This window comes from Pelodiscus sinensis, chromosome 18 (assembly GCF_049634645.1).
Source record: "Pelodiscus sinensis isolate JC-2024 chromosome 18, ASM4963464v1, whole genome shotgun sequence".
In the NCBI taxonomy this organism is placed as follows: Eukaryota; Metazoa; Chordata; order Testudines; family Trionychidae; genus Pelodiscus; species Pelodiscus sinensis.
This window is the reverse complement of record NC_134728.1, coordinates 899,338-921,890: the sequence shown is the minus strand read 5'-3', so window position 1 is coordinate 921,890 and position 22,553 is coordinate 899,338. Positions and strand designations below refer to the sequence as shown.

General features: G+C 55.1%; 1 protein-coding gene and 1 long non-coding RNA gene across 2 annotated transcripts; both read left to right on the top strand.

The window, feature by feature from the left end:
* Nucleotides 1-3,369: 3,369 nt before the first annotated feature.
* LOC142818809 (uncharacterized) lies at nt 3,370-5,225 on the top strand. The gene is made up of 3 exons (XR_012896455.1): nt 3,370-3,590; nt 4,206-4,329; nt 4,930-5,225. It is a non-coding gene; the product is annotated as an uncharacterized LOC142818809 (long non-coding RNA).
* A 49-nt stretch (nt 5,226-5,274) lies between these two features.
* Nucleotides 5,275-22,553, top strand: LOC102452508 (BPI fold-containing family B member 4). The gene is made up of 15 exons (XM_075901544.1): nt 5,275-5,287; nt 5,347-5,563; nt 6,116-6,220; nt 7,751-7,894; nt 11,552-11,612; nt 14,080-14,140; nt 14,761-14,852; nt 15,427-15,639; nt 15,896-15,949; nt 18,123-18,293; nt 18,521-18,588; nt 18,757-18,799; nt 20,216-20,279; nt 20,762-20,838; nt 22,230-22,553. Exons 1-15 carry the CDS (start codon nt 5,275-5,277, stop codon nt 22,251-22,253), a joined length of 1,407 nt encoding a protein of 468 aa, XP_075757659.1. The 3' UTR covers nt 22,254-22,553.

The following is a 22,553-nucleotide window of genomic DNA, read 5'->3' as shown; positions in this document are numbered from 1 at the left end:
GGAGCCTTTCTGCTCATGTGGCCCTCTTGCTTGTCAGGTCTATGCACCTCAGTCAGCCTTATCCCCATTTTACAGACAGGGGGTGCACCCCGTGACTTACTCAAAGACACGGGGAGTCTGGAGTGAATCAGGAATTGAACACGGGTCTCTTGAGTGCTCATCAAGTGCTACTGCCAATTAGACCAGCCTTCCTCGCTGGGGCCTCTCTCCTGCATTGGAACAGCTGATCGAGGGAATGGGGGGGGGGTTCCTTGCTCACCCCCTGCCTGGCTGAGCAGGCCCCCTTTGCTGCATCCTCCCCACCCGTCCCTGGGGAGCGGGGCCCAACGTGCCAGAAACGGCTGAGGAGTTCCACCGCCAACGGCCGGATTTTCGAGGTCCCCGTTGACTTCCGAGGGGAACCGCACGTGCCCCGCAGCTCCGAAACGTCATCCATTGGCCGATTAGGAACGGTCCCTTGAATCACTCCCTGGGGACCTGGACGCTTTGTTCCTTGGGCCTCAGGTTGCTGCGTTGCTATGGTGATCTCTCCGTGGCTGTTGACGTGGGCCAGGTTCAGATCAGCATCTGGGTTGGTGGAGTCGCTTCACGTGTACTGGGGGTGCCCTGGTCCCTCGGGCATGTCCTGCCCAGTACATTGAGCCAGGCCTATTCAAACATCCCTCTCACACGCCAGGTGCCATGGGCCCTGCTGAATGTGCAAACTGTCCACGCAGGCAGCTTCTAGCTGGCCTGCCAGCTCTTACAGGGAGCTGCTGCGGAGATACCAGGCCGGCCCCTCGGCTGCCGCACATCGACACAGAGCCACTGAAATCAATGGCGACACCCCGACGTCCACCAGGCAATGCTTCGGCTGGCACAACTACTGTGCAAAGTCCAGCCGTGGTACCTCGCGTGTGGCTTCTACCCAACCCGGGCCTTGGCCGTGGCAAGCCACACCAGGCACCCAAGGAAGGGCTCTTTGGAGATGTGCAGAAATAGGCCGGGGCCTTAGCTAGGGCGTATGGCCTAGTGCCGCTGGTAGGTCTCACGCGTGGGCCAATTTACCCCAGCGGAGGAGCCGGCCCGAAATCATTCTTGTCTGTGTTGCCATGGAGACCACTAAAACGGGGAGGGAGGGGTGACAGCGCAAAGCGCGGCCAGGCCGATGTTCTGTCGGGTTTCGGAGGAGAACGGCCCATTTACTAACCCTGAGGGGACGGATAAAACGTCTCTGAAAGCAGCAGGGCTGCAGCATCTGCCCCCCCACCCCAATGGTTGGGTCTCTGGACCATATATTGGACTCAGTGGACTCATGTTTCCTTCCACAGGGAGTCAGGCATGTGCACAACCATCCTTCTGTGTCAGCCCTGAGCCTGTCTGGCTCCCTTCCCGCCTGTGCCGGGCAAAACCCCGTCACACCAACGGGTATGGGGAAGCCACACCAGCAAAAGGAGCCCTGGCGACTCTGAAGCGAATTAGGGACAACCATTCTGGCAAGTCGTTTTCTCTCTGCTTGCCCAGTGCTGGCTGGCAAGTTGCACGTACGATCGCCTGCTTTGCACACGCAACGGTGGCAGTCGTGCGCGTAAGTTCAGAGCCCCGGTGAACCTCAATTTGGAAAGTCTGCCTGGGATTCACACACATAGTCTGAAAGCGGCCCAGAGTGGAGCAGCAAAGAGACGGTGCCCTAGGGGAAGATGGCACATTTTAAAAAACGTTTGCTCTTGGAACCACATTTGCCCGAGCTGCACGTACTGGCAGCCCATGAAAATGGTTATTAGAGGCAAAAGCCTCAGCTATGGGCCTGGCTACGCTGAGCCGACGGCCGGGTAGCTTTGTTTGGAAACGTGTTCCCCGTGTTGCGCGATGCACCTGCACGCTAACAAAAGGCTTCATCTCAGCAGGTGGCAACTCTTCAGGTGGATGAGGACAAAAGCACCATTCTGAGTGGATGGCAGCGTAAGCCGGGCGCTGAGACTCGGTGCCAGTTTCTCACTGGGTAGGAGCTGCCTGTAGAAACGGCTTCGGTTCTATCAGTGACCCGATGGCGGCTGCGGAAGCCGCAGATAAGCTTCAGGAAACACGTCTCAGCTTGAAAGTTTAAGAACATAAACCTCCCTCAGAGCTTTCCCTGAGCCCATCCCGCCCCCCCACATCCCCCTCGGCCGCGGGAGGGCCCCGGGCAGCCTGCAGACGCTCAGAGCTGGCTTTCAGCCGTGTGCTGCTGGGCTCGGCATGGGCAGGTTACCGGGGGACTTAGCGTCTTGTGTGGGGGCCATTTCGTTTGGTTCTCTGACGTGGCCTGTGCAGAACAGACAAGACGGGGGCGAGAAGCAGCTGCCGGAGCCGTTTGCATGAGAGGACGGTTTGCATGAGCCGTTTGCATGAGCTGCTTTGGGCGCTCAGGGTGTGTCTACACGGCAATTGGGCTTCCGCATCGGGCCCATGCCGGCTGCCTCAGGCTCGCGGGCTTGGGCTGAGTTGTCGAACTGCAGGGTGGCTATTCTGGGACCCTCGCACCTTGTAACGTGCGAGATCCTGGGGTCTAGCCCATGCCCAGTGTCTACAGCACAGGGAAACAGCCCCTCAGCCCGACTGCACCTACTACTGCAGCATAGACTCACCCTGAGAGCGCGTTAGCTCTGATCTGGCTCTGCCGTTCTCTCTGAGCCCCTGAAATCCACATGGGCAAAACCGAACGTGCAGTTGTGGCTGCAGTTCACGGAGGGGTTACGAGTGCGGTTTGGGACGACGGGATGGTTCATGCAACTTGGTGTCTTAGAAGCCAGCCCACAGGCCGGGCGCGGATCGTCAGAGAGGGGAATACATGTAAAGACATAACTAATTGCCGCAGCTGCACCTAAGCATGGGGTATGCGCACACATGGTGCCGTCTAGCTGATCATTGTCAATGGGGCAGTCACAAAAACAAGGCGCCAAAATCTACATTTTGGGTCCGATTGTTCCAAGGAGCTGCCGCCGCGCAGCATCTCTGAGAGTCAGGCCGCGCCTCTACGGCCGCAAATACGGCATGAGCCAGGGCCTTGCTCTCCGCCGTCACAGCGGAACGATTTGGCCCCTCGGGAGCACTAAGCTGAGCCAGGCGAGTCGCCTGCGGCACAGATCACAGTGACAAGCGTGCGTTTGCATGCCCAAGGGCTGGCCGGCCGCGCGGTCCGTAACCCTTTTCTGGCTATGCACATGAGCAAGAGGATGGGGCTGGCGGGAGCAGGAAACCAGTCCTATTCGGAACTGACCCTGTGTGCTTGGAGAAGCCCTTGGAATGCTGCGTAGCCGCACTGGCTGGTTAACCCGGGGCGTATCCGATACCTCTTGCTCAACAGTTCTCCCTGATTTACAAACAACTATTTATATTGGAATATGTCAAAACCACAAACATCCTATTTAGTCTCAAGCCCTGATCCCAGCGTTTACCGTGTAGCCCCGTTCCCACAGCAGCGTTTTGCTATATAAGACCTGCCTTCGCTTTCTTTTCAGACACATTGGACTGGGTGCACAAGCTGCTTTGGACAGCGACTGACCCTCGGGCGGACCACGAGCTGAGCAAATCAAGCACAACAGCGCCTTTCCCACTCAGGATAAAGTCAGGTAAAGAAAGGAGTGAGCCCGGCGCAGGGCGCTTTTCGTGTGTGGCTAGCGCGGTTGGGACGATTTCATTGTTCTCGTGGTCTCTACAACACGGCGGTGAAGAACGACTGTTCTTGAGCTTCCGATGTCTTGGGTAATCCTGGTGTGTGTGCCTCATTTGGGTAAAAAAACAAACATCGGAAAACGACGGTTCCAGCTATCGTTCCATTGAGGTGAATGAGATTTGGATCCGGTCCAACTGGAGGAGACGTCAGCCCCTTTATTCCTTTCTCTTCTCCAGCTCACGGGGAGGATGTGTTTATTTCTCACTTTCCTGTCCCCAGTTTCCTTGGGATTCCCTGTTCTCGTCACAGCGCAGCTCCCCAGGAATTGAAATGGGGGGGGGGGGTGTCCGACTATACAAGGGGGGTGTCAGGGCCAATGAGGGGTGAGACTGTGAGGGTGAAGGTGGGTTGTATGGAACCATAGTTCACAAAACTGGGGGGGAGTGTTGGGGAAATTCAGGGGGGTATACACCCCATGCGGGGGGGGGGGGGGGTGTAGGGAAATCCCTGCAGCTCCTCCTCTTCCCCTTTTACAATGTGGCACGTTGCTAACCAGAAATGTTCTCAGCAGGGAGCAGACGCCAAGATGCTGAGGGGTCCGGCCGTCGTCCTCGTCTGTGACCTGCTCACGCTCGTGCTCAGCCAGCTCCCCCACGATGCTGTCCTCAGGGTTCGTGGAACCCGGGTGACCGATGGTAAGTCAGCTCCCCGTTATCAGCGGGGTACAGATGGAAAGAGGAACACGTGGCCATTGCCAGGGCGCTGAAGCCACTGTGCGGACGAGTAGCACGTGGCCTGTTAGAGTGGGGAAAATGCCTGGCCAGGGAAAACCACGAGGCTAGTGGAGCAGGGAATATGTGCAAAACGAGACGTGAGTTCAGCAGGCAGATGTGTCAGAAAAGCTTCGTACCTGCACCCTGGCTCATGTGCTGTCAGCAGGACAGCACCAGTCAGGCATTTTATTCCGCTTCCCTGAGCAGCAGGCAAATCGCCTGCTCTGCTTCCCCAGAGCGGCCTGGCTGCCCCTCCCCGGAGCGTGGAAAGGTCCCGAATTCCCTTTGCTGGCAGGGCAAAGACAGCGGCTAGGAATTCAAATGTCAGAGCCATGGCTAGCACGACGCTTCCGGGATCTACTCGCAAGTCAGGGCGAAGATTCCCTCCTGCGATTCTCCCCGGGCTTGAGCGCAGGGGCGTTTCGGTGGCCTGACGTCCCCCTTGTCAGAATGAAGTCGCCGGGGGAACAAGGGGAAGCCAGCGTGCCCCGGCGGAATGCTCACCACGTGCCGTGTTTCCAGCTGTCACAGGCTCACTGACACGAGGCAATGCCTTCCGGCACGAACTCGGAGCCACGCCGCCCGGCGATGGAGGTGGAGACCTGCCCGGTGCAGGTCTCCTTGGTGGCGGTGGCGGTGACGGTGACGGTGGCGGTGGCAGACTCCTTGGTGACGGTGGCGGTGACGGTGGCGGCGGTGGTCTCCTTGGGGGCAGAGTTGGTGACGCGCATGTCGGAGGCCCGATACATGGTGCTGGTGGAGACGTCCCCGTGGCTCGAAGGCGTCTCCCCAGAGGCGCTGCTGGAGGATTGCTGGGCGACGGGGGCCTGCTTGGGGGCATTACCGGGGGGTTGCTTGGTGGAGGTGATGGAGGTGGGCTGCTCGATGGGATCACCGGTGGTTTGCTCGGTGGGGGTGGGCTGCTTGGCGGGATTACAGGGGGCTTGCTTGGTGGCGGTGGAGGCGGCGCGCATGCCGGAGGCCCGATAAACGGTGGTGCCGGAGGCCTACCCGTGGCTGCTGGAGGGACACTCCCCGGCGGTGCTGCGGGAGGACTGCTCGGGGCCGGAGGCCTGCTCGGTGTCCTTGGAGGAGGAGGCCTGCTCGGTGTCCTTGGGGAAGGAGGGCTGCTCAGCACGGTCCAGGGGCTCACAGGGTAAGGACCACGCCGCTGCACAGTCACGGGCTGGAATGGAATCGGCTCCGGAGCAGGAGGGAAAATCCGCGAGGTCCGGAGTTAAAACCTCGTTGGCTTAGAAACCTGCCTGTCTGGGTGGTGAGACACTGGAATAAATTGCCCAGGGGGGTTGTGGAATCTCCATCCCTGGAGATATTTCAGAGCAGGCTGGAGAGACGCCTGTCAGAGAGGATCTAGACGGTGCTTGGCCCTGCCGTGAGCTTAAAGCTCGGTCTCCATCGGCAGTTGCATTCCCTCGGGAGAGGCATTTTTAACTGATGGGGGTTACCCGGTTTTGCTCTGCCCTGGAGGCATCGCTGACAACCTTGTGCAAGCATTTGAAGAGCCTGGTTTTAGAGGGGGCGCCAGCGGAACCTGGAGCCACGTGTCTCGAAACGGTGTCGCCTCTGGTCCCAGGCTCTGAGCAGAAGGGCCGCGGGTTCCGTGTGCCCGCGCCGGTGCTCAGCCGTGTCTCCAGACTCGCCCCGCCCCGGGAGTCACTCGGTCACGGTCGCTCTTTGCACCCCGCAGGTTGAGGATTGTGGAGCTAACACTCCCCAAAGTGTCCGTGCGGCTCCTGCCCGGGGTTGGACTCCGCCTGGACTTGTACACCCGCGTGGCGCTCAACGGGAAGAGGTGAGTCGGATGCGCGTGGGACCGCCAGTAAAACCGTCCCCCCCCGCTGGGCATGGCCGGGGGGCAAGGCTCCTGGGGAAAGCCTCGGCTTCCAGGGCAGTGAAATGTGTCTCTGAATCACACGAGGAGCTCGGAGTCTCACTTGGTGATGGGCAACCTGCAGCTCACTGGGGTTCCCCCTGCACTCCCCTGTCTGCTCCCCTCCCCATGTGTCTGGGCACCTGAGCCCCACACTTCCTGCGCCTCCCCTCCCTCCCAGAGCGTGAACAGCCACAAGCACAGCTCTGGAAGCGGGTGAGGAGCAGGGACGGAGCACAACTCGGGATTGGTGGCTCCACCGAAAGTGCAGGGAGGAGGGGGAGGCATACAAAATGCAGGGCCCTGGTGCCCCCGTGCACAAGAGGCGTGGGGGAAAGGGGGACACACAAGGGAGTCTGTGGGGGGAACAAGCTGCTGCACCCCACTGAGACCAAGGAGGGCCACTCCTGTGGCCTGCTCGCTGTTCTCAGTCACCCGTCGCGGGTCTCGCTCCGGGGAAGTGATGCAGAAGCTGAGGGGCGATATACTGGCATTAGAAAAGGTTCAGAGACGGGCAACTAAGATGATGAGGGGGTTGGAACGGGTCCCATATAGGAGAGATTAAAAAGACTGGGACTGCTCAGTTTGGAAATGAGGAGACAAAGGGGGGATAGGATAGAGGTTTATAAAATCATGAGTGGTGTGGAGAAAGTGACTAAGGAAACGTTATTGACTTGTTCCCATAATATAAGAACTAGGGGCCACCAGATGAAATTAATGGATAGCAGGTTTAAAACAAATAAAAGGAAGTTCTTCTTCACACAGCGCACAGTCAACCTGTGGAACTCCTTGCCGGAGGAGGCTGTGAAGGCTAGGACTGTAACAGGGTTTAAAAGAGAACTAGATAAATTCATGGAGGTTAAGTCCATCAATGGCTATTAGCCAGGCTGGGTAAGGAACGGTGTCCCTAGCTCTGTGTGTCAGAGGGTGGAGATGGATGGCAGGAGAGAGATGGCTTGATCATTCCCTGTTCGGTTCCCTCCCTCTGGGGCACCTGGCACTGGCCACGGTGGGCAGACAGGACCCTGGGCTGGGTGGGCCTTTGGTCTGACCCAGCCTGGCCGCTCTGATGTTCTTACGACGTGGGACGGGCGTTGATGGAGCAGGCGGGCCGAGGAAGAGCACTCCGAGTTTGGCCTCCAGGCCCCGGGAGCAGCATGCTCTGCCCTGGCAGCCCCCTCAGCAGGCTAAGGACTGAGGGTCCCCTGCCAGGGGGAGGCGGGCTCAGGGTGGGGCTATGTTAGGCAGCAAGCGCCTGTCGTCCCCTTCGCATCCAGGCAGCTGGAGGCTTGAGGGCCTGTACTCTGCAGGGAGCACATCTGTCCCTGGGTGGGGGCCGCGGGGGCCACAATCAAACCGTTTATCGGGAGGCGGGCGCTGGCCGGGGACAGCCCCCCGGTCTCCAGGTGGGGGCCTCCATTAGCCTGACCCTGCTTTCTGCCGCCGGCGCAGCCTCCTGGGCTTGCTGGACATCGCGGTGGAAGTGAACATCACGTCGGACGTCAGGCTGACCATGGACGGGACCGGTTACCCCAGGCTGGTGCTTGAAAACTGTGACACCCTTCTGGATGGCATCAAAATCAGGGTCCTTCGAGGGTAGGTGCCGGGGTATTTTAAACCGGCCGGCGTGCGCCTGGGCAGTGCAGCTGCACGTCTGGAAATGTTTGTGCCTAAATCGCACGTGCGCTAGCGGCCATTGGGGTTCGTTAAGCCGCTCAGGTCCATGTGCAATTAACAAACCCAACATAGAATCATAGAACTCCGGGGCGGGCAGAGACCACAGGAGTCACTGAGTCCAGCCCCCAGCCCAAAGCAGGACCAACCCAACTCCGTCATCCCAGCCAGGGCCTGGTCAAGCCGGGACTTACACACCTCTAGGGATGGAGATTCCACCCCCTCCCTCGGGAACCCAGCCCAGCGCTTCACCACCCGCCTAGGGAAATCGTTTTTTCCTAATCTCCAACCTAGACCCACCCCCCCTCCCCCCTGCACTGCAACTTGAGCCCATTGTTCCTTGTTCTGCCATCTGCCTCCACTGAGACCAGCCTCTCTCCAGCCTCTTTGGAACCTCCCATGAGGTAGCTGCAGGCTGCTCTCAAATCCCCCCTCACTCTTCTCTTCTTCAGATTAAATAAACCCAAATTATAAGACCAGACGAAAGAAGCCCAGTATTTGGGGGTTAGTTGGTATCTAGTCACAGGACAGCGATAGCTTTGGAAAAGTGGCATTTGCCCGCTTGCTGCGGGGTGGTGTGTGGGACTCTCCGGTTAGTCCCTTTGGAAATCCTTCCACATTTCACAGATTGGAAAGGGTACAGAGAAGAGCGACAAGAATGATTAAAGGCCTAGAGAACATGACCTATGAAGCCAGGCTTCATGAACTGGGCTTGTTTAGTTTGGAAAAAAGAAGATTAAGGGGGGACATGATAGCGGTTTTCAAATATCTAAAAGGGTGTCACAAGGAGGAAGGAGAAAATTTGTTCCTCTTGGTTTCTGAGGACAGGACAAGGAGTAATGGGCTTAAAGTGCAGCAGGGGAGGTTTAGATTGGACATTAGGAAAAAATTCCTAACTGTCAGGGTGGTCAAATATTGGAATAAATTGCCAAGGGAGGTGGTGGAATCTCCCTCTCTGGAGATATTTAAGAACAGGTTAGATAGACATCTGTCAGGGATGGTGTAGACGGAGCTTGGTCCTGCCTTGAGGGCGGGGGGCTGGACTCGATGACCTCTCGAGGTCCCTTCCAGTCCTATGATTCTATGATTCTATGATTCATAGACTGTGGAACTGGAAGGGAACTTGCGAGCCCATCCTGTCCACATTTGTGGCAGGACTAAGCATCATCTAGATCAGGGGCGGGGAACCTTTTTTGGGTCAGGGGCCACTGAGCCACCGAAACATCAGTCGGGGGGGGCCACACACACAAGCGAGAAGAAAATAAAAACCTCGCTGACCTGGCCCCCCAAGTGAGAAGAAGGAAAAAAAAGACATCTCACGCTCAAGCCCCATCGGGGGGGGGGGGGGGGGACTGAGGCTTTTCTAGGGGCCCAAGCCTTGCAGATTTTGTGAGGTCCCCTAGGCTCAGGGGTGGGGCCAAAAATGAGGGGTTCAGTGTGCAGGAGCGGGATGGATGGAGGTGGGGTTGTTGGGCCTGGGCAGGAGAGAGGGGTGCAGCGGAAGGCTGGGGGTGCAGGGTCCGGGAGAGAGGGGGGGGTGCAGGAGCGGGCTGGGGGTGCAGGGTCCAGGAGAGAGGGGGAGTGCAGGGTAAGGCTGGGAGTGTGGGGTCTGGGAGAGGGGGAGGGTGCAGGGTAAGGCTGGAGGTGCGGGGTCCGGGAGAGAGGGAGGCTGTAGGAGCGGGCTGGGGGCGCGGGGTCCAGGAGAGAGGGAGGCTGTAGGAGCGGGCTGGGGGCGCGGGGTCCAGGAGAGAGGGAGGCTGTAGGAGCGGGCTGGGGGCGCGGGGTCCAGGAGAGAGGGAGGCTGTAGGAGCGGGCTGGAGGTGCGGGGTCCGGGAGAGGGGAGGTGCAGGGTAAGGCTGGGGGTGCAGGGTCCAGGAGAGAGGGAGGCTGTAGGAGCGGGCGGGGGTGTGGGGTCCGGGAGGGGGGGTGTAGGAGGGGGCTGGGGGTGCGGGGTCCGGGAGAGAGGGAGGCTGTAGGAGCGGGTGGGGGTGGGGGGTCCGAGAGGGGGGGTGCAGGAGGGGGCTGGGGGTGCGGGGTCCGGGAGAGAGGGGGGTGCAAGAGCAGGCTGGGCGTGCGGGGTCCAGGAGAGGGGGAGGGTGCAGGGTAAGGCTGGGGGTGCAGGGTCCGGGAGAGAGGGAGGCTGTAGGAGTGGGCAGGGGTGCGGGGTCTGGGAGGGGGGGTGCAGGAGGGGGCTGGGGGTGCGGGGTCCGGGAAGGTGCAGGAGGGGGAGGGGATCAGGGTGCCTACTTGACGCAGCTCCCGGGGGCACAGGTGGCTCTGTGCCACTCCCCTCTTGCAGGTGCTACCCCCTGACACTCCCATTGGCTGCGATTCCTGGCCAATGGGAGCGACGCAGGTGACGCCTGCAGGTGAGTGCAGGGACAGCCCTTCCCCCACCAGGACCCCTTCCTTCCCCCTGCCGGGCAGAGCCCACACACGTGGCTTGCCTTGGTCTGGCCTGCCAGGCTTGGGGCTCCCCCCCAGTGGGGAGCCAGTGGTGGCGCTTCGGCCACAAGGGGGCACCAAGGTTCGGAGACTCACCATTTGGCTGGAGCGCCAACGCCAGCCCACCCTGCTGAGGGGGCGTGGGGGAGAGGGAGGAGCACGGCGGGGAGCCCCGAGCTTCACAGCCCAGCTCAAGGCAAGCCGGCCCGTCAGCTGTGGGTTCCTCATCCCTGATCTAGACCATCCCTGGCCGGTGTCTGTCCAACCTGCTCTTCCATATCTGCAGGGATGGAGACCCCAGGCAACTTATCCCCGTGTTTCACCGTCCTGACAGGTGGGAAGTTTTTCCTAACGTCCAACCTCAACCTCCCTGGCTGCAGTTTAAGCCCCTTGCTGCTTGTCCCGTCCTCAGGCCAAAGGGAACAATTTTTCTCCCTTCTCCTTGTGACACCCTTTTAGATACTTGAAAACCGCTCTCGTGTCCCCCCTCAGTCTTCTCCTTTCCAGACCAAACCAGCCCAGTTCCTTCAGTCTTCCCTCATCGCTCGTGTTCGCTAGACCTTTACCCGTTTCAGTTGCTCTTCTCTTTCCTGTCCTGTTGGTAGATTTGATTGTGTTCTGCAACGCACCGTTCACACAGGCAGCACTGTCCCCTCCGGGACGAGGTAGTTGCTTTTAAAGATGTTCACACTTTACACAGGTTAAAACTTAGTCCTGCAAGCTCTGTCGCAAACCTCCCCTTCACTCGGCTAGGGTGAGAGTCTGCCTCATCTCAGCATTCACAGCCAGAACCTCCACAAAGCAACTACCTGCATTTTACAACTGTCTCCTTGCCAGGCTGTCACTTCCCGAGACCCACACCGTGCTCCCCGGGCAGGGGCGGCCAGAGGCCGGCTGCAGCAGCTGATGCCCCAGGCGGAACGCGCAATCGGTGCCCCCCCGCGCGGCCCCTCAATGGCGTGACGTCATCATTGGGCGCCCCGTTGAAGGCGGTGCCCTAGGAGACGGCCAAGTCGGCCTATATTCACCGGCTGCCCTGTCCCCGGGGCCTAGTCACCCACAGTTCTGTTGTCCAATGAGATACTTTGATTCCTCAGCAACGTTTTTCACCCTCCTGTTCTTTGTTTTGCTCAGCCTGCTCCCGATTGTGGATCATTTATTGGCGCGGGTCCTTAACCGACTGCTTCCCGAGCTGGTAAGCCAACGAGAAGCCGCACTCCAAAGTCCCTTTAGTCCGTCTTAAACAAGCAACTATTGTACCGTCTGTCAGGTGACTGCCACGCAATGTCAAGAGGGGCCCTCTCCCAGCCTTTGCGCCTTGACTCGCCTTCAGACTCCCTAGTGTGAACAAAGGGAGCAGCAAATAAATCGCCGGTAGAGAGGGAGTCGAGCTGTAACATCCAGACCCAGATGTCAGACACCCAACCTAGGCGTATATTCCATAAGCCCCCATTCAGGGACTTGGGGGCCAGAGTTTTGGTTTGGGTCCAGTTTTAATTCTACCTCAGGCTACGTCTAGACCAGTGTTTCCCAAATGGCGTTCCGTGGCTCCCTGGGGTTCCGCAAAGTGAAAAGAAGGGTTCCGCGAGAAAATTCCATTCCAATAGCATTGTACGATTTTAAAAATAATAATAATTAATATCATGTGATTTTGTTTTTAAATATGTGCAATTCAACATTTAGTTTCTTATAACCCTGTTTAGCATTTGTTTATTATTATCCTTACTTATTTGTGGTCTCCTTTTTCAGCTCCATATATTAGACTGTTGTTAGGGGTTCCGCAAAATTATTTTGAGTTTAAAAGGGTTCCGTGGCCAAATAAAATTGGGAAACACTGGTCTAGACTGCAGGCTTCTTTCGGAAGAAGCTTTTTTCGGAAGAGATCTTCCAGAAAAACATGTTTCATAAGAGAGCGTCCACACAGCGAAAGCGCAGTGGAAAAGCGATGTGCTTTTTCGAAAGATAACGGCCGCATTGAGTGGACGTGATCTCACATTTCAGCTGTGATTACTGTGGATGGAGTGGCCAGCATGGCACCAGTGCTTTTTCCTGGGGGCCTCTTCTTTCAAAAAAACCCTCTTCCCCATCCACAAACGCCTTTGTCCGAAAGAGCTTTTTCAGAAAAAGGCTTCTTCCTAGGTTTACCGCTGTCGGAAACCCCCTGCAGTCTATCAACTCTCTGTCAAAAGAATGCAATTGCAGTGTGGACGGAAGTGTCATTTTTCCAGAAAAACGGCCGTTTTTCCAAAAAAACTCTGCTGAGTAGACATACTCCCAGAGAATGTACAAGATGGGTGGGAGGCCTCCCTCCCTTGGTAAACTCGGAGCTTAGATCAAGCCTGGATCAGAAGGGGGCAAATTTACTGAGGGAGTCTATGAAAATGGGCCCCACAGCCCCAGTCCTGCCCCGTTCCTGTCTGTGGCTGGAACAGAACCGAGCACCAGCCTGAGGGGGCAGAAGTCTGCTAAGTGCATGTCCCAGCGCTGGTCTGTGAAGTCTGGGGATGCAGGGTGGGCCAGGCTCTAGAGCAATACCAAATCGACGGTCCATGATGGTCAGTTTCACTGCCATGGGATTTGAGAAATTTCAGGACATGATGCTGGGGGGTCCCAACCCCAGAGCGGACTGTGCATGTGTGGGGGGGAGACACCAGTTTCAGGGGGCTTATGGGATTGCTGGATGCTGAAGGCAGCCACCTCAGAGCTTCTGGTAGCTACAGGAGATTCCTGGAGGTGGGTCTGATCTTCCCGTTCCCCGGGCAGCTGTGCAGGGGGTGAACCAATCCTGTCCCGCCCCAGCCCAGCCGGAGCAGGGAGCCACTTTGCTGGGAACAAGGGGACGTCGGATTGCCCGGGAAGGGCTTATTTCCCAGTCTGCGACGTGTTTTTCACAGCCATGAAATTGGTCGGGCCTTGCTCCTGTCCGGCACGGATCCACTGTGCTGGGCGAGAGTCCTGGGGCCCGTTGCACTCACACGGTTCCTAACTCTGCTCCTGTCCGGCGCGGATCCGCTGTGCTGGGCGAGAGTCCTGGGGCCTGTTGCGCTCACGCGGTTCCTAACCCTGCTCCTGTCCGGCGCGGATCCGCTGTGCTGGGCGAGAGTCCTGGGGCCTGTTGCGCTCACGCGGTTCCTAACTCTGCTCCTGTCCGGTGTGGATCCGCTGTGCTGGGCGAGAGTCCTGGGGCCCGTTGCGCTCACACGGTTCCTAACCCTGCTCCTGTCCGGCGCGGATCCGCTGTGCTGGGCGAGAGTCCTGGGGCCCGTTGCGCTCACGCGGTTCCTAACTCTGCTCCTGTCCGGCGCGGATCCGCTGTGCTGGGCGAGAGTCCTGATGCCTGTTGCACTCACGCAGTTCCTAACTCTGCATACACTTCCTGGCTGGGTGGAGGGGCCTCTGAGAACTCCCGGGCATGGCCCATCTGGAATTCACATGACCGGGCTCTTCCCTGGGACAGGGACGGAGCGTAGCCAGCTCTAGGGGCCCCCTCCGCTGAGATCGCTCCGGTGAGCTCGTCCATGCCGACTGACCCGTTGCGGAGCCGCGTCTGGCCCTGCACAGAAGGGGGTTGATCTGGCCGGGGCGCGTGGTCGCCTTGCTAGTTGCGTTCCCGGCGAGCGTGCGCCTGGGAAGGCCTCACGGAAGCGTCTTGTCTCTTGCAGCTCTGCCCAGTGGTCGAGGTTGCCCTGGGCCTTGTGAATGACCAGCTGGGCCTCGTGAACTGTAAGTTCCTGGCAGGGCCGTTGCTTCTCTCTCCCCGGGGCTGTTCTGGGGTCCCTCGGGCTATTCGTGCTGCACACAGACCTGCAGGAGGCCAGGAGCCCTGGGGGCAGAAGATGCGCATGGAAATCCAGGCCCTGCGCACGGCAGATGGGGCAGGCCTAGGGCAAAGCATTACCTCCCACGGGGCTAGTGTCTCCTGTGTGTCCCCCCAGATCCCTCCCTTTCCCCAGCCTTTCTCCCCTGGTCCCAGCACCGCTGCACTCACCAAAGCCGGGAGCACGATTTCCCAGCTGAGACGGTAGCTGAATATCCCTTTTCCCGACAGTCCCGGGCTTCGTTCAGTTTCAAGCTGCAGAATTCTCTGGGTCTGGCCCCAGCCTCCCCCGGGCTGGTGGCGTCCAGGGGAGGTTGGGCAGGAGTCGTCCTCCATTTCCGGCATGCCGGGAGCTCAGCCTCCATCCATCCGGACTAGCTGCCCGGTGCCACGTGCTAGTCTGGGTTCGCAGCATGGCCTGGGCGCCTGGGCGTGCAGGGAGAGGGGTGGGAGGTAGCGGTGCGGGCAGGAGGAGTTACGGCCCCACCCAGCTGAGGAGTCCTCGTTTCCTCCTGTTTCACTGCAGCGCTGGTGCCCCTGGGCGTGCTGGGAAGTCTCCAGTACGCGGTGTCAAGCCTCCCGCTAGTAACTGGCCAGCTGCTGGAAGTAGATTTGAATGTGAGTCTGTTCCAGCCAAGGGCTGTGAGGTTTCGTGTCACTGCAGTGAGTGATTCTCCAGCAAGTTGGGCGGGGGATACCAGGGGACCCCACTGAGCTCTGGGCAGGGAATTCACAGTTCACTGTGTTGACAATGGCTGCAGGGCATGTCCTTGGAGAAACCCCCCATTGACGTGAATGGCTCAGGATCAGGCCCTGGGTCAGCCAGCTGTTCACACTCTCTTGTTTTTAATAGATAAAATTCGAGGGAGAGGGTAGACTAGCCACCTGGCACACTTTGCACTGGGGTTAGTTGCATGTAAAGGTATTTCATATCACTCCCAATGTTCCCTCTCATTTTTTCCATCCATGGGTGGAATAAATTTTGTTCTGTGCACTGAGGCATGTGTGGATGTGCACCACCAGGAGAAACACTGCTGGCTGTGGGTGCTCTGCTAGTCAGCTGAGCAGCATTTGAATCTCTTCTGGGTGGCCAAGTGCTCAACTTTCAGGGCACACAGGTCAACTTCTAACCAAATGTACTGAAATGTGCAAGAGTTCAGAAAGCGTGTAATTCTTTCTCCTGGGCTTTCAGACTATAGTTCAGGGGGTAGGAGGAGGCCTTGTTGACTACCCACTGGGCAAAGCAGAAGATGTCTCCATGCCACCGAGGGTACCGATGCCACCAATGCCCCAGATGGCACAGACTGCCTCCTCCCAGCTCGGACTCTCTATCAACTTCCTTGAGTCCTTAATCTCTCTCCTGCAGAAGGAAGGGGCTTTTACTATAGACATCTCTGACGGACTGGTGAGTAGCAGACCGGCCTCTGCCTCTTTAGCTGTAGAAGTAAAAGAGAGGGGAGGCTGTGGTGGTGGGGGTAGAACCTCGGAGCCCAGTCGCACGGTTTTGGCCACGAATGATCAATCCGCAGGAATGACACTGACGTAGGCGGAGAAATGACAAATGCTCCAGATGTGTTGTGAATGCTGCCAAGAAAAGTGTAGAGCCTGGTCACGTGATGGGCACAATTCACTGAATTCTTTTTCTTTTTTCTTTGGCAAAGTTTCCTGAGCTTCCTCCGCTGACAACAGCCACCTTAGGAGCCCTGGTTCCCGCGGTTAGTGAGTTCTCTCGCTGTACTTTACAACCTGTACTCCGGCAATGAAGGCCATAAATGTATCGGGGGGGTGGGGAGGGTAGAAAGATCTGCTCTTCCTTGTGTAGCCCTTCTGCCAGGTAGCGCCGGCAGAAGCCAGGGCCGGGTTCAATATCTAGGGGTCCCTTTTCATCCATCACACACAACCAGCTTGAGCCCATATCCAGTAGCCAGGGAAATTCACACACCTCGGGGCACCTCTGAGAGGCCACGCTTCCCCACTCGCAAGCAGAGTCTGAGCGTAGAAAAGAAGCTTTTAATGAAAGAGGGATTCACTTTTAATGAAAATTACTCCCCACGAGTAACCGTCCCAGCTCAAAGGGATTGAGCAATGTCCTTTGCCTCTCAGGCTCACTAATCCAACAATGTCAGGATCCCATTCACCTACCCAAACTTTCTCCGTACCCCACTTCAAATGCCCCACTAACAGCTCTGTCCACTCAGTGCAGACCCAGACACGTCACCCTGATGACTCCACTCCTTGAGCCTGAGGCCAGGCCATCTTTGTGCTGCTCCTGTGGTCTGCTTGCTCTGCCAGCCGCCCGCCACTTCCTCTCTCCAGCTGCCCTGCTGGCCGCCTGCTGCTTCTCCTATCGGCCATCCCCACCAGCCACTCTGCTGGCCACAATGGGTCTGGCTCCAGGGCAAACCAGTGACTTCAGCTCTTACTGATTTCAACTCTTTAGCCATCACCTAGGCTGGCAAAAAGATTCCAGCTTCTACTGGAGTAACAAAAAGACTAATGCTGGAGTCTGCTTTAGGTCTATCCTTACAACAGGGGAGAAGGAGACAGGTTGAACCAGTCTTACAGCTCACACCCGGCTGGCACGAAGCAGGCTGGCCCAAGCCCCTTCCCCCCAAATCAGTTCACTCGGCTCTGAAAGGGAGAGGCTTGTTCATCTGAGATCCCTTACAACGATGGTGTCTTTCCTGCACGCACTGGTGTCATATTTTTCAGTTCCTACATTTGGGGGTAGCATGGTTTGTGACCCCACAACAGACAACTTAGTTACAATACACCACATTCCAGTCTAACAACCGATCCTCCATCAGCCCTGGCTGAATTGGATTTACATAACCTCACCTTGGATTCCGTCCCCATCCCGGCATGAGCTGCATTTACATCTCAACAGGGAATTGTCTTGCAGGGCTAAACAATTGGAGTGAGCACGCCCACCCCCAGGGCTGCTCTCTCCTTCTAGCTGGCTGATTGCAAGCTATCCTTCAGCCTCTGCTTAGGGGCTTGAGTCAGAGCTCACGAAAGTGAGTGGCAGGAGTTCGGTGGACGTTGGATCAGATTCTAAAGTCCAAATCACAGTGGACTCAAGCCTGATTTCTGAGCTGGTCCCTTTGTGCTGCTCTGGTGGCCCAATGGAGCTGCCCCATCTGGCATGATAAGACCGTTACCGGCCCCGCTCCTGAGGTCAGGAGTCGATACTCTACATTCCACCATCTGATGACTGATGCATTCACCAGGCCTGGTTCACCTCCGCTTCCCTCTAGATCCGTGGTATCCAACACGCTAGCCACAAGCGGTTATTTGGCTGGTTGAATGTGGCTAGTTCGCTATAGCAGTAGCCACTGTAGGGCTGGTTGGACATCACGGCTCTAGATTGAATCCATTGACATCAATGGAGTTACACTTGATGTAAAGCAATAATGAATCTGGCTGGTTTACTCATGGCTCATAGAATCATAAATCACAAAACTCTAGAACTGGAAGGGCCCTCGAGAGATCTTCAAGTCCAGTCCCCTGCCCTCACGGCAGGACCAAGCACCATCCAGACCATCCTGACAGGCGTCTGTCCAACCTGCTCTTCAATATCTCCAGATTCTACAACCTCCCTAGGCAATTTATTCCAGTGTTTAGCCACCTGGACAGGTAGGAAGTTTTTCCTAATGTCCAATGTAAACCTCCCTTGCTGCAGTCTCAGCCCATTGCTGCTTGTCCTGTCCTCAGCGGCCAAAGAGAACAATTTTTCTCCCTCCTCCTTGTAACACCCTTTTAGATACTTGACTCTATACGTTGAAAGGAATCTAGCTGCATTGCATGGACTTCCTACCTACTGGGATTTAATAAACCACGTGGGCTCAGTGTTAAACCCTGCTCACCTCTCCCCTGGAATTTCCGCAGGTTCGCCAGAGGTTCCCTGAGTCGCTCCCATTGCTGCTGAAAGTTGCAATCTCTGAAACTCCCAGGGTGACCCTGAAAAGAGATAAAGGCTTGATCCAGCTCATGGCAACAGTGGAGGTGTTAGTCTCCCAGCCTGATGGCGCCCGCCAGTCCCTCTGTGTTCTGAACGTTGTACGTATTGAAAACGAGCCCCAGCAAACACGGAAACCCCTCTGCAGTCACGTAGCTTCTGTGGGTGGCCGTCCTGTGTGGATCAGAGCCTCTGCACGGGGATACGCAGATTGAGGGCTGCACGTCTCTGCTCTAGGCCTGAGATGGGCGGCGCTTTCACTCCTCGGGAGCCCACGCAGCCAAACGCCAGCACCCGAGACGGACTGACCCTTGTTTTCTCATTGCAGGATGCTGCCTTGTTAGCCCAGTTTTCTGTGGAAAACAACAAACTGAAGATCAGTGTCCGTCTTGACAAGTACAAAGTCTTTTTGTCGTGTCTATCCTTAGTTCCTTGTTCAGGAATGGTGTGGGGGCGGGAGGGGAGGTCCGGTGGGTGCATTCACATAGCACCTGCTTGGAGAAGAGCACAGGTGCAAATGGCTGGTAACATTAAATTCACTTGACGCTTTTCCTTTTTCTGCAGGGCGGATCTCTCCTTGGCTTCCTCCTCCATTGGCAATTTCGATGTAAGAGCCTAGGTTGCTTCAGTAATGCATGTAATCTACTAAAGGAAGCCAGGCTCTAACCAATACAGGCTCTAGCAATGCAAGGGTGTAGAACCTAGGGTGTAGAACCTCTGTAACTTTTATACAATATGTTCCATTGTCTCTAGAAAGGGCTTTTTTTTTGTGGGATGATCCATGAGCAATCTCACGAATACTGTAAATTGCGGTGTGCAAGGCGTGGTTATGACAAATGTGTTATTAACGCTGGGATTTATTGGGACGGTGATGAGTAAGGCATTACTCACCTTAACTTAATCTGCTCGCTGCTACTCCTGAAGATTCTTGGCCGTTAACTTCCCAAATGCTCACATTGATTCCACAATGAAAAGTGTTTGCTTTGTAGGCTTCAGTTCTTCGCCTAGTTTTCCATCTCTCTTTCATTTAGACAAGAGGGTTCTTTTGATCTCCATATGTTGTGCTAAAAACAGCTTCCCCTGCGATGGGGGAGACACATCGGCTGTGTCTACACTGGCATGATTTTCTGGAAATGCTTTTAACGGAAAAGTTTTCCATTAAAAGCATTTTCGGAAAAGCATGTCTAGATTGGCAGGACGCTTTTCCGGAAAAGTACTTTTTGCAGAAAAGCGTCCATGGCCAATCTAGACGCGCTTTTCTGCAAAAAAGCCCCGATCGCCATTTTCGCCATCAGGGCTTTTTTGCGGAAAACAGAACTATGCTGTCTACACCTGCCCTTTCGGGCAAAAGTCTTTCGGAAAAAGACTTTTGCCCGAATGGGAGCAGCATAGTTTTTCTGGAAAAGCACTGATGATTTTACATTAGATCGTCAGTGCTCTTCCGGAAATTCAAGCGGCCAGTGTAGACAGCTGGCAAGTTTTTCCGAAAAAGCGGCTGATTTTCCGGAATAACTTGCCAGTGTAGACACAGCCATCGTGTGCTAATATAGAGGACAGAAGGGAAATTCATGAGCAATCAGAGGATTTTTGTTTCTTAGCTTAACTGAAGATAGTTTGAGGGGTCGCTGTGTTAGTCTGTAACTTTAAAAACAACGCGCAGTCCTGGGGCACCTCAGAGACTAACAAATATATTAGGTAACATGCATTCGTGGTTAAAACCCACTTCATCAAATGAGTTGGAGTGGAAAAAACAGAATCCAGAGTATATAACAGCAAATCAGTGACATGTCATTTGTAGGGCCAGGATTAATGACGCTAATTGAGACAGGCTGAATGTATCCCATTCATAGCTTTTGATGTGTGACTGTGAATATCAAAGGCTGGGGAAATTGCCTTTGTAGGGAGGCCGCTGAACTGGAATTCACTTACAAATTCACAGCTATCAACTTGGACTTGAATCAAGATGTTAACGCACGACACAGGCAATGAAATCCCCATTAAATCATTTCTGTCCCTGATTCAGGTCTCACTTTGGAAGCCACTGGTTGGCAAGATTTTTGACGTTGCCTTCCTGCCAGCAATAAACAGTAAGGACAGATTTCTTTTCCATTCCTCTCTTCACTTGCACTCAATCCAGACGGTGCACGATATGAGGGTTTATGACTGTGTTTGCAATTTACATTAGCAGCACACAGCAGAGCCTGCTGGAGTTCATTTATACTAAAGCTGAGAAGACCCATGTCAGATGATTGAATTTTGTCGGTGAATGAATAAACACAAAGGCAAACTGCATTGCACAATTGTCTTTGTACATCTATTTGGATGGCTGCTGTTTTGCTGTGTGCTAGGGAAAAAATCATGTCCTATATTTTGCAAAAGCAATGAAATCTTGGGGACATAACTCACACGAGAACGCTATTCTGATTGGAATGAATCGGGAGGTCATTTCAAAGAAACATAGCAAAGGTAATTGCAACTGAGTGAGCTGCAAACAAATTGAGAAATTAGAGAGCAACTCCAATTTCTGTGAGCCTGGAAAGTGACAACTGATTTCTACTCTTCTCTGCAGGTGTGCTAGGAGCAGGCATCCCTCTCCCCAGACTGCTGAATGCCGACTTGAGTAATGCTGACATCGAGGTCATTGAAGTAAGTGGTTTGACACGGTGGCGGCGTCCTGTCCCCTATCATTAGTCCTGCTTTCTCCCGAGAGTAGTTCGCTACTAGAAAAACCGTGTTTGTTATTTGAAAAGGAAATATTTAAATGTGACACCACACAGGAGCAGGGACGATGCCATTTTTCACAAGTAACGTCTCACCTTACTGGCTGGATTCTCCATTCAACATGAGTAGGACATTCAGGGTGCTCTACTTCTACATTCTTCCACTCTACTCTGCGCTGGTTAGGCCTCAGTTGGAGTATTGTGTCCAGTTCTGGGCACCGCATTTCAAGAAAGATGTGGAGAAATTGGAGAGGGTCCAGAGAAGAGCAACAAGAATGATGAAAGGTCGAGAGAACATGAGCTATGAGGGAAGGCTGAAGGAATTGGGTTTGTTTAGTTTAGAAAAGAGAAGATTGAGGGGGGACATGATAGCTGTTTTCAGGTATCTAAAACGGTGTCATAAGGATAAGGGAGAAAACTTGTTCATCTTGGCCTCTGAGGATAGAACAAGAAGCAATGGGCTTAAACTGCAGCAAGGGAGGTTTAGGTTGGACATCAGGAAAAAGTTCCTAACTGTCAGGGTGGTCAAACACTGGAATAAATTGCCCAGGGAGGTTGTGGAATCTCCATCACTGGAGATATTTAAGAGCAGGTTAGATAAATGTCTATCGGGGATGGTCTAGACAGTATTTGGTCCTGCCATGAGGCAGGGGACTGGAGTCGATGACCTCTCGAGGTCCCTTCCAGTCCTAGTGTTCTATGGTTCTACACAGCAAAGGTATTCCGGAATTACTATGCGAGCGTCTACACGGCGAATCAGTTATTTCAAAATAGTTTCAAAATAACGGGCATCTTATTCCGACTTCTGTAAACCTCATTCTACGAGGAATAGCGCCTCTTCCGAAATAGCTATTTGAAAATAAGGCCTGTGTGGACACTCCACTGCTGCCATTTCAAAATAGCCCCTCCCCAGGGTCATTCTAAGTTATTCCTCCTGGATCTCTACATCGAGATAGCACGTCTACACTAGGGAAGCCTGCCTTGGACTCATTTTGAGGCTTCCCTGCAGTGTAGACGTGCTATTTCAAAATAAGCTATTTTGGAATAACTATCCCGGAATAGCTTATTCTGAAATAACTGTGCAATGTAGACGTAGCCTTAGTTCTTATGGGGATCCACCTATTGGACCTTAATGCGATTCACAATGTCAGGCCTTTCCACAGCTAGTTTTGCTGCAAGCCCCTGAAAGTTCATTGACACGAAACCCACTGACAGGAAAAGCAGGCAAAGGAACGGAGCCGTGTATTAAAAAGCAAGAAATGTTGTTGGTTTGTTTAAGGAACTGAGGTAACCGCGTTTGATTACTTGTTTTGTTAGGATCTTATCGTGTTATCCGCATGAGTCCATGAAGTCAGCTTGACTTTATACCGCTCCCACCTGAAAACCGGACTCCGGCTTGACTGCAGCAGCCCAAACAATGTTACTCTTCCTATCTGGAATATTGAAACAAGACAGCGGCCCTTTCCAAAACCAAGCGCTGCCAGTTGCTACTTTGACTAACGCCTAGACTTAGAGGAATCTAAAGGTACCTGGTCTGCTTCAGATAGCTCACATGTGGAATATTAATAGTCTTTGCTGTGGCTTGATCTTTTGAGGGGGAGTTTGGACGCTGGCTGTGTATGTTGTAATTGTCGCGTGATT

Excerpts from the sequence above, each read along its gene's own strand:
- LOC102452508 (XM_075901544.1), top strand. Across the intron at positions 11,613-14,079 it reads ACCGACTGCTTCCCGAGCTG|CTCTGCCCAGTGGTCGAGGT; the intron begins GTAAGCCAACGA and ends TGTCTCTTGCAG. Across the intron at positions 18,589-18,756 it reads ATCAGTGTCCGTCTTGACAA|GGCGGATCTCTCCTTGGCTT; the intron begins GTACAAAGTCTT and ends CTTTTTCTGCAG.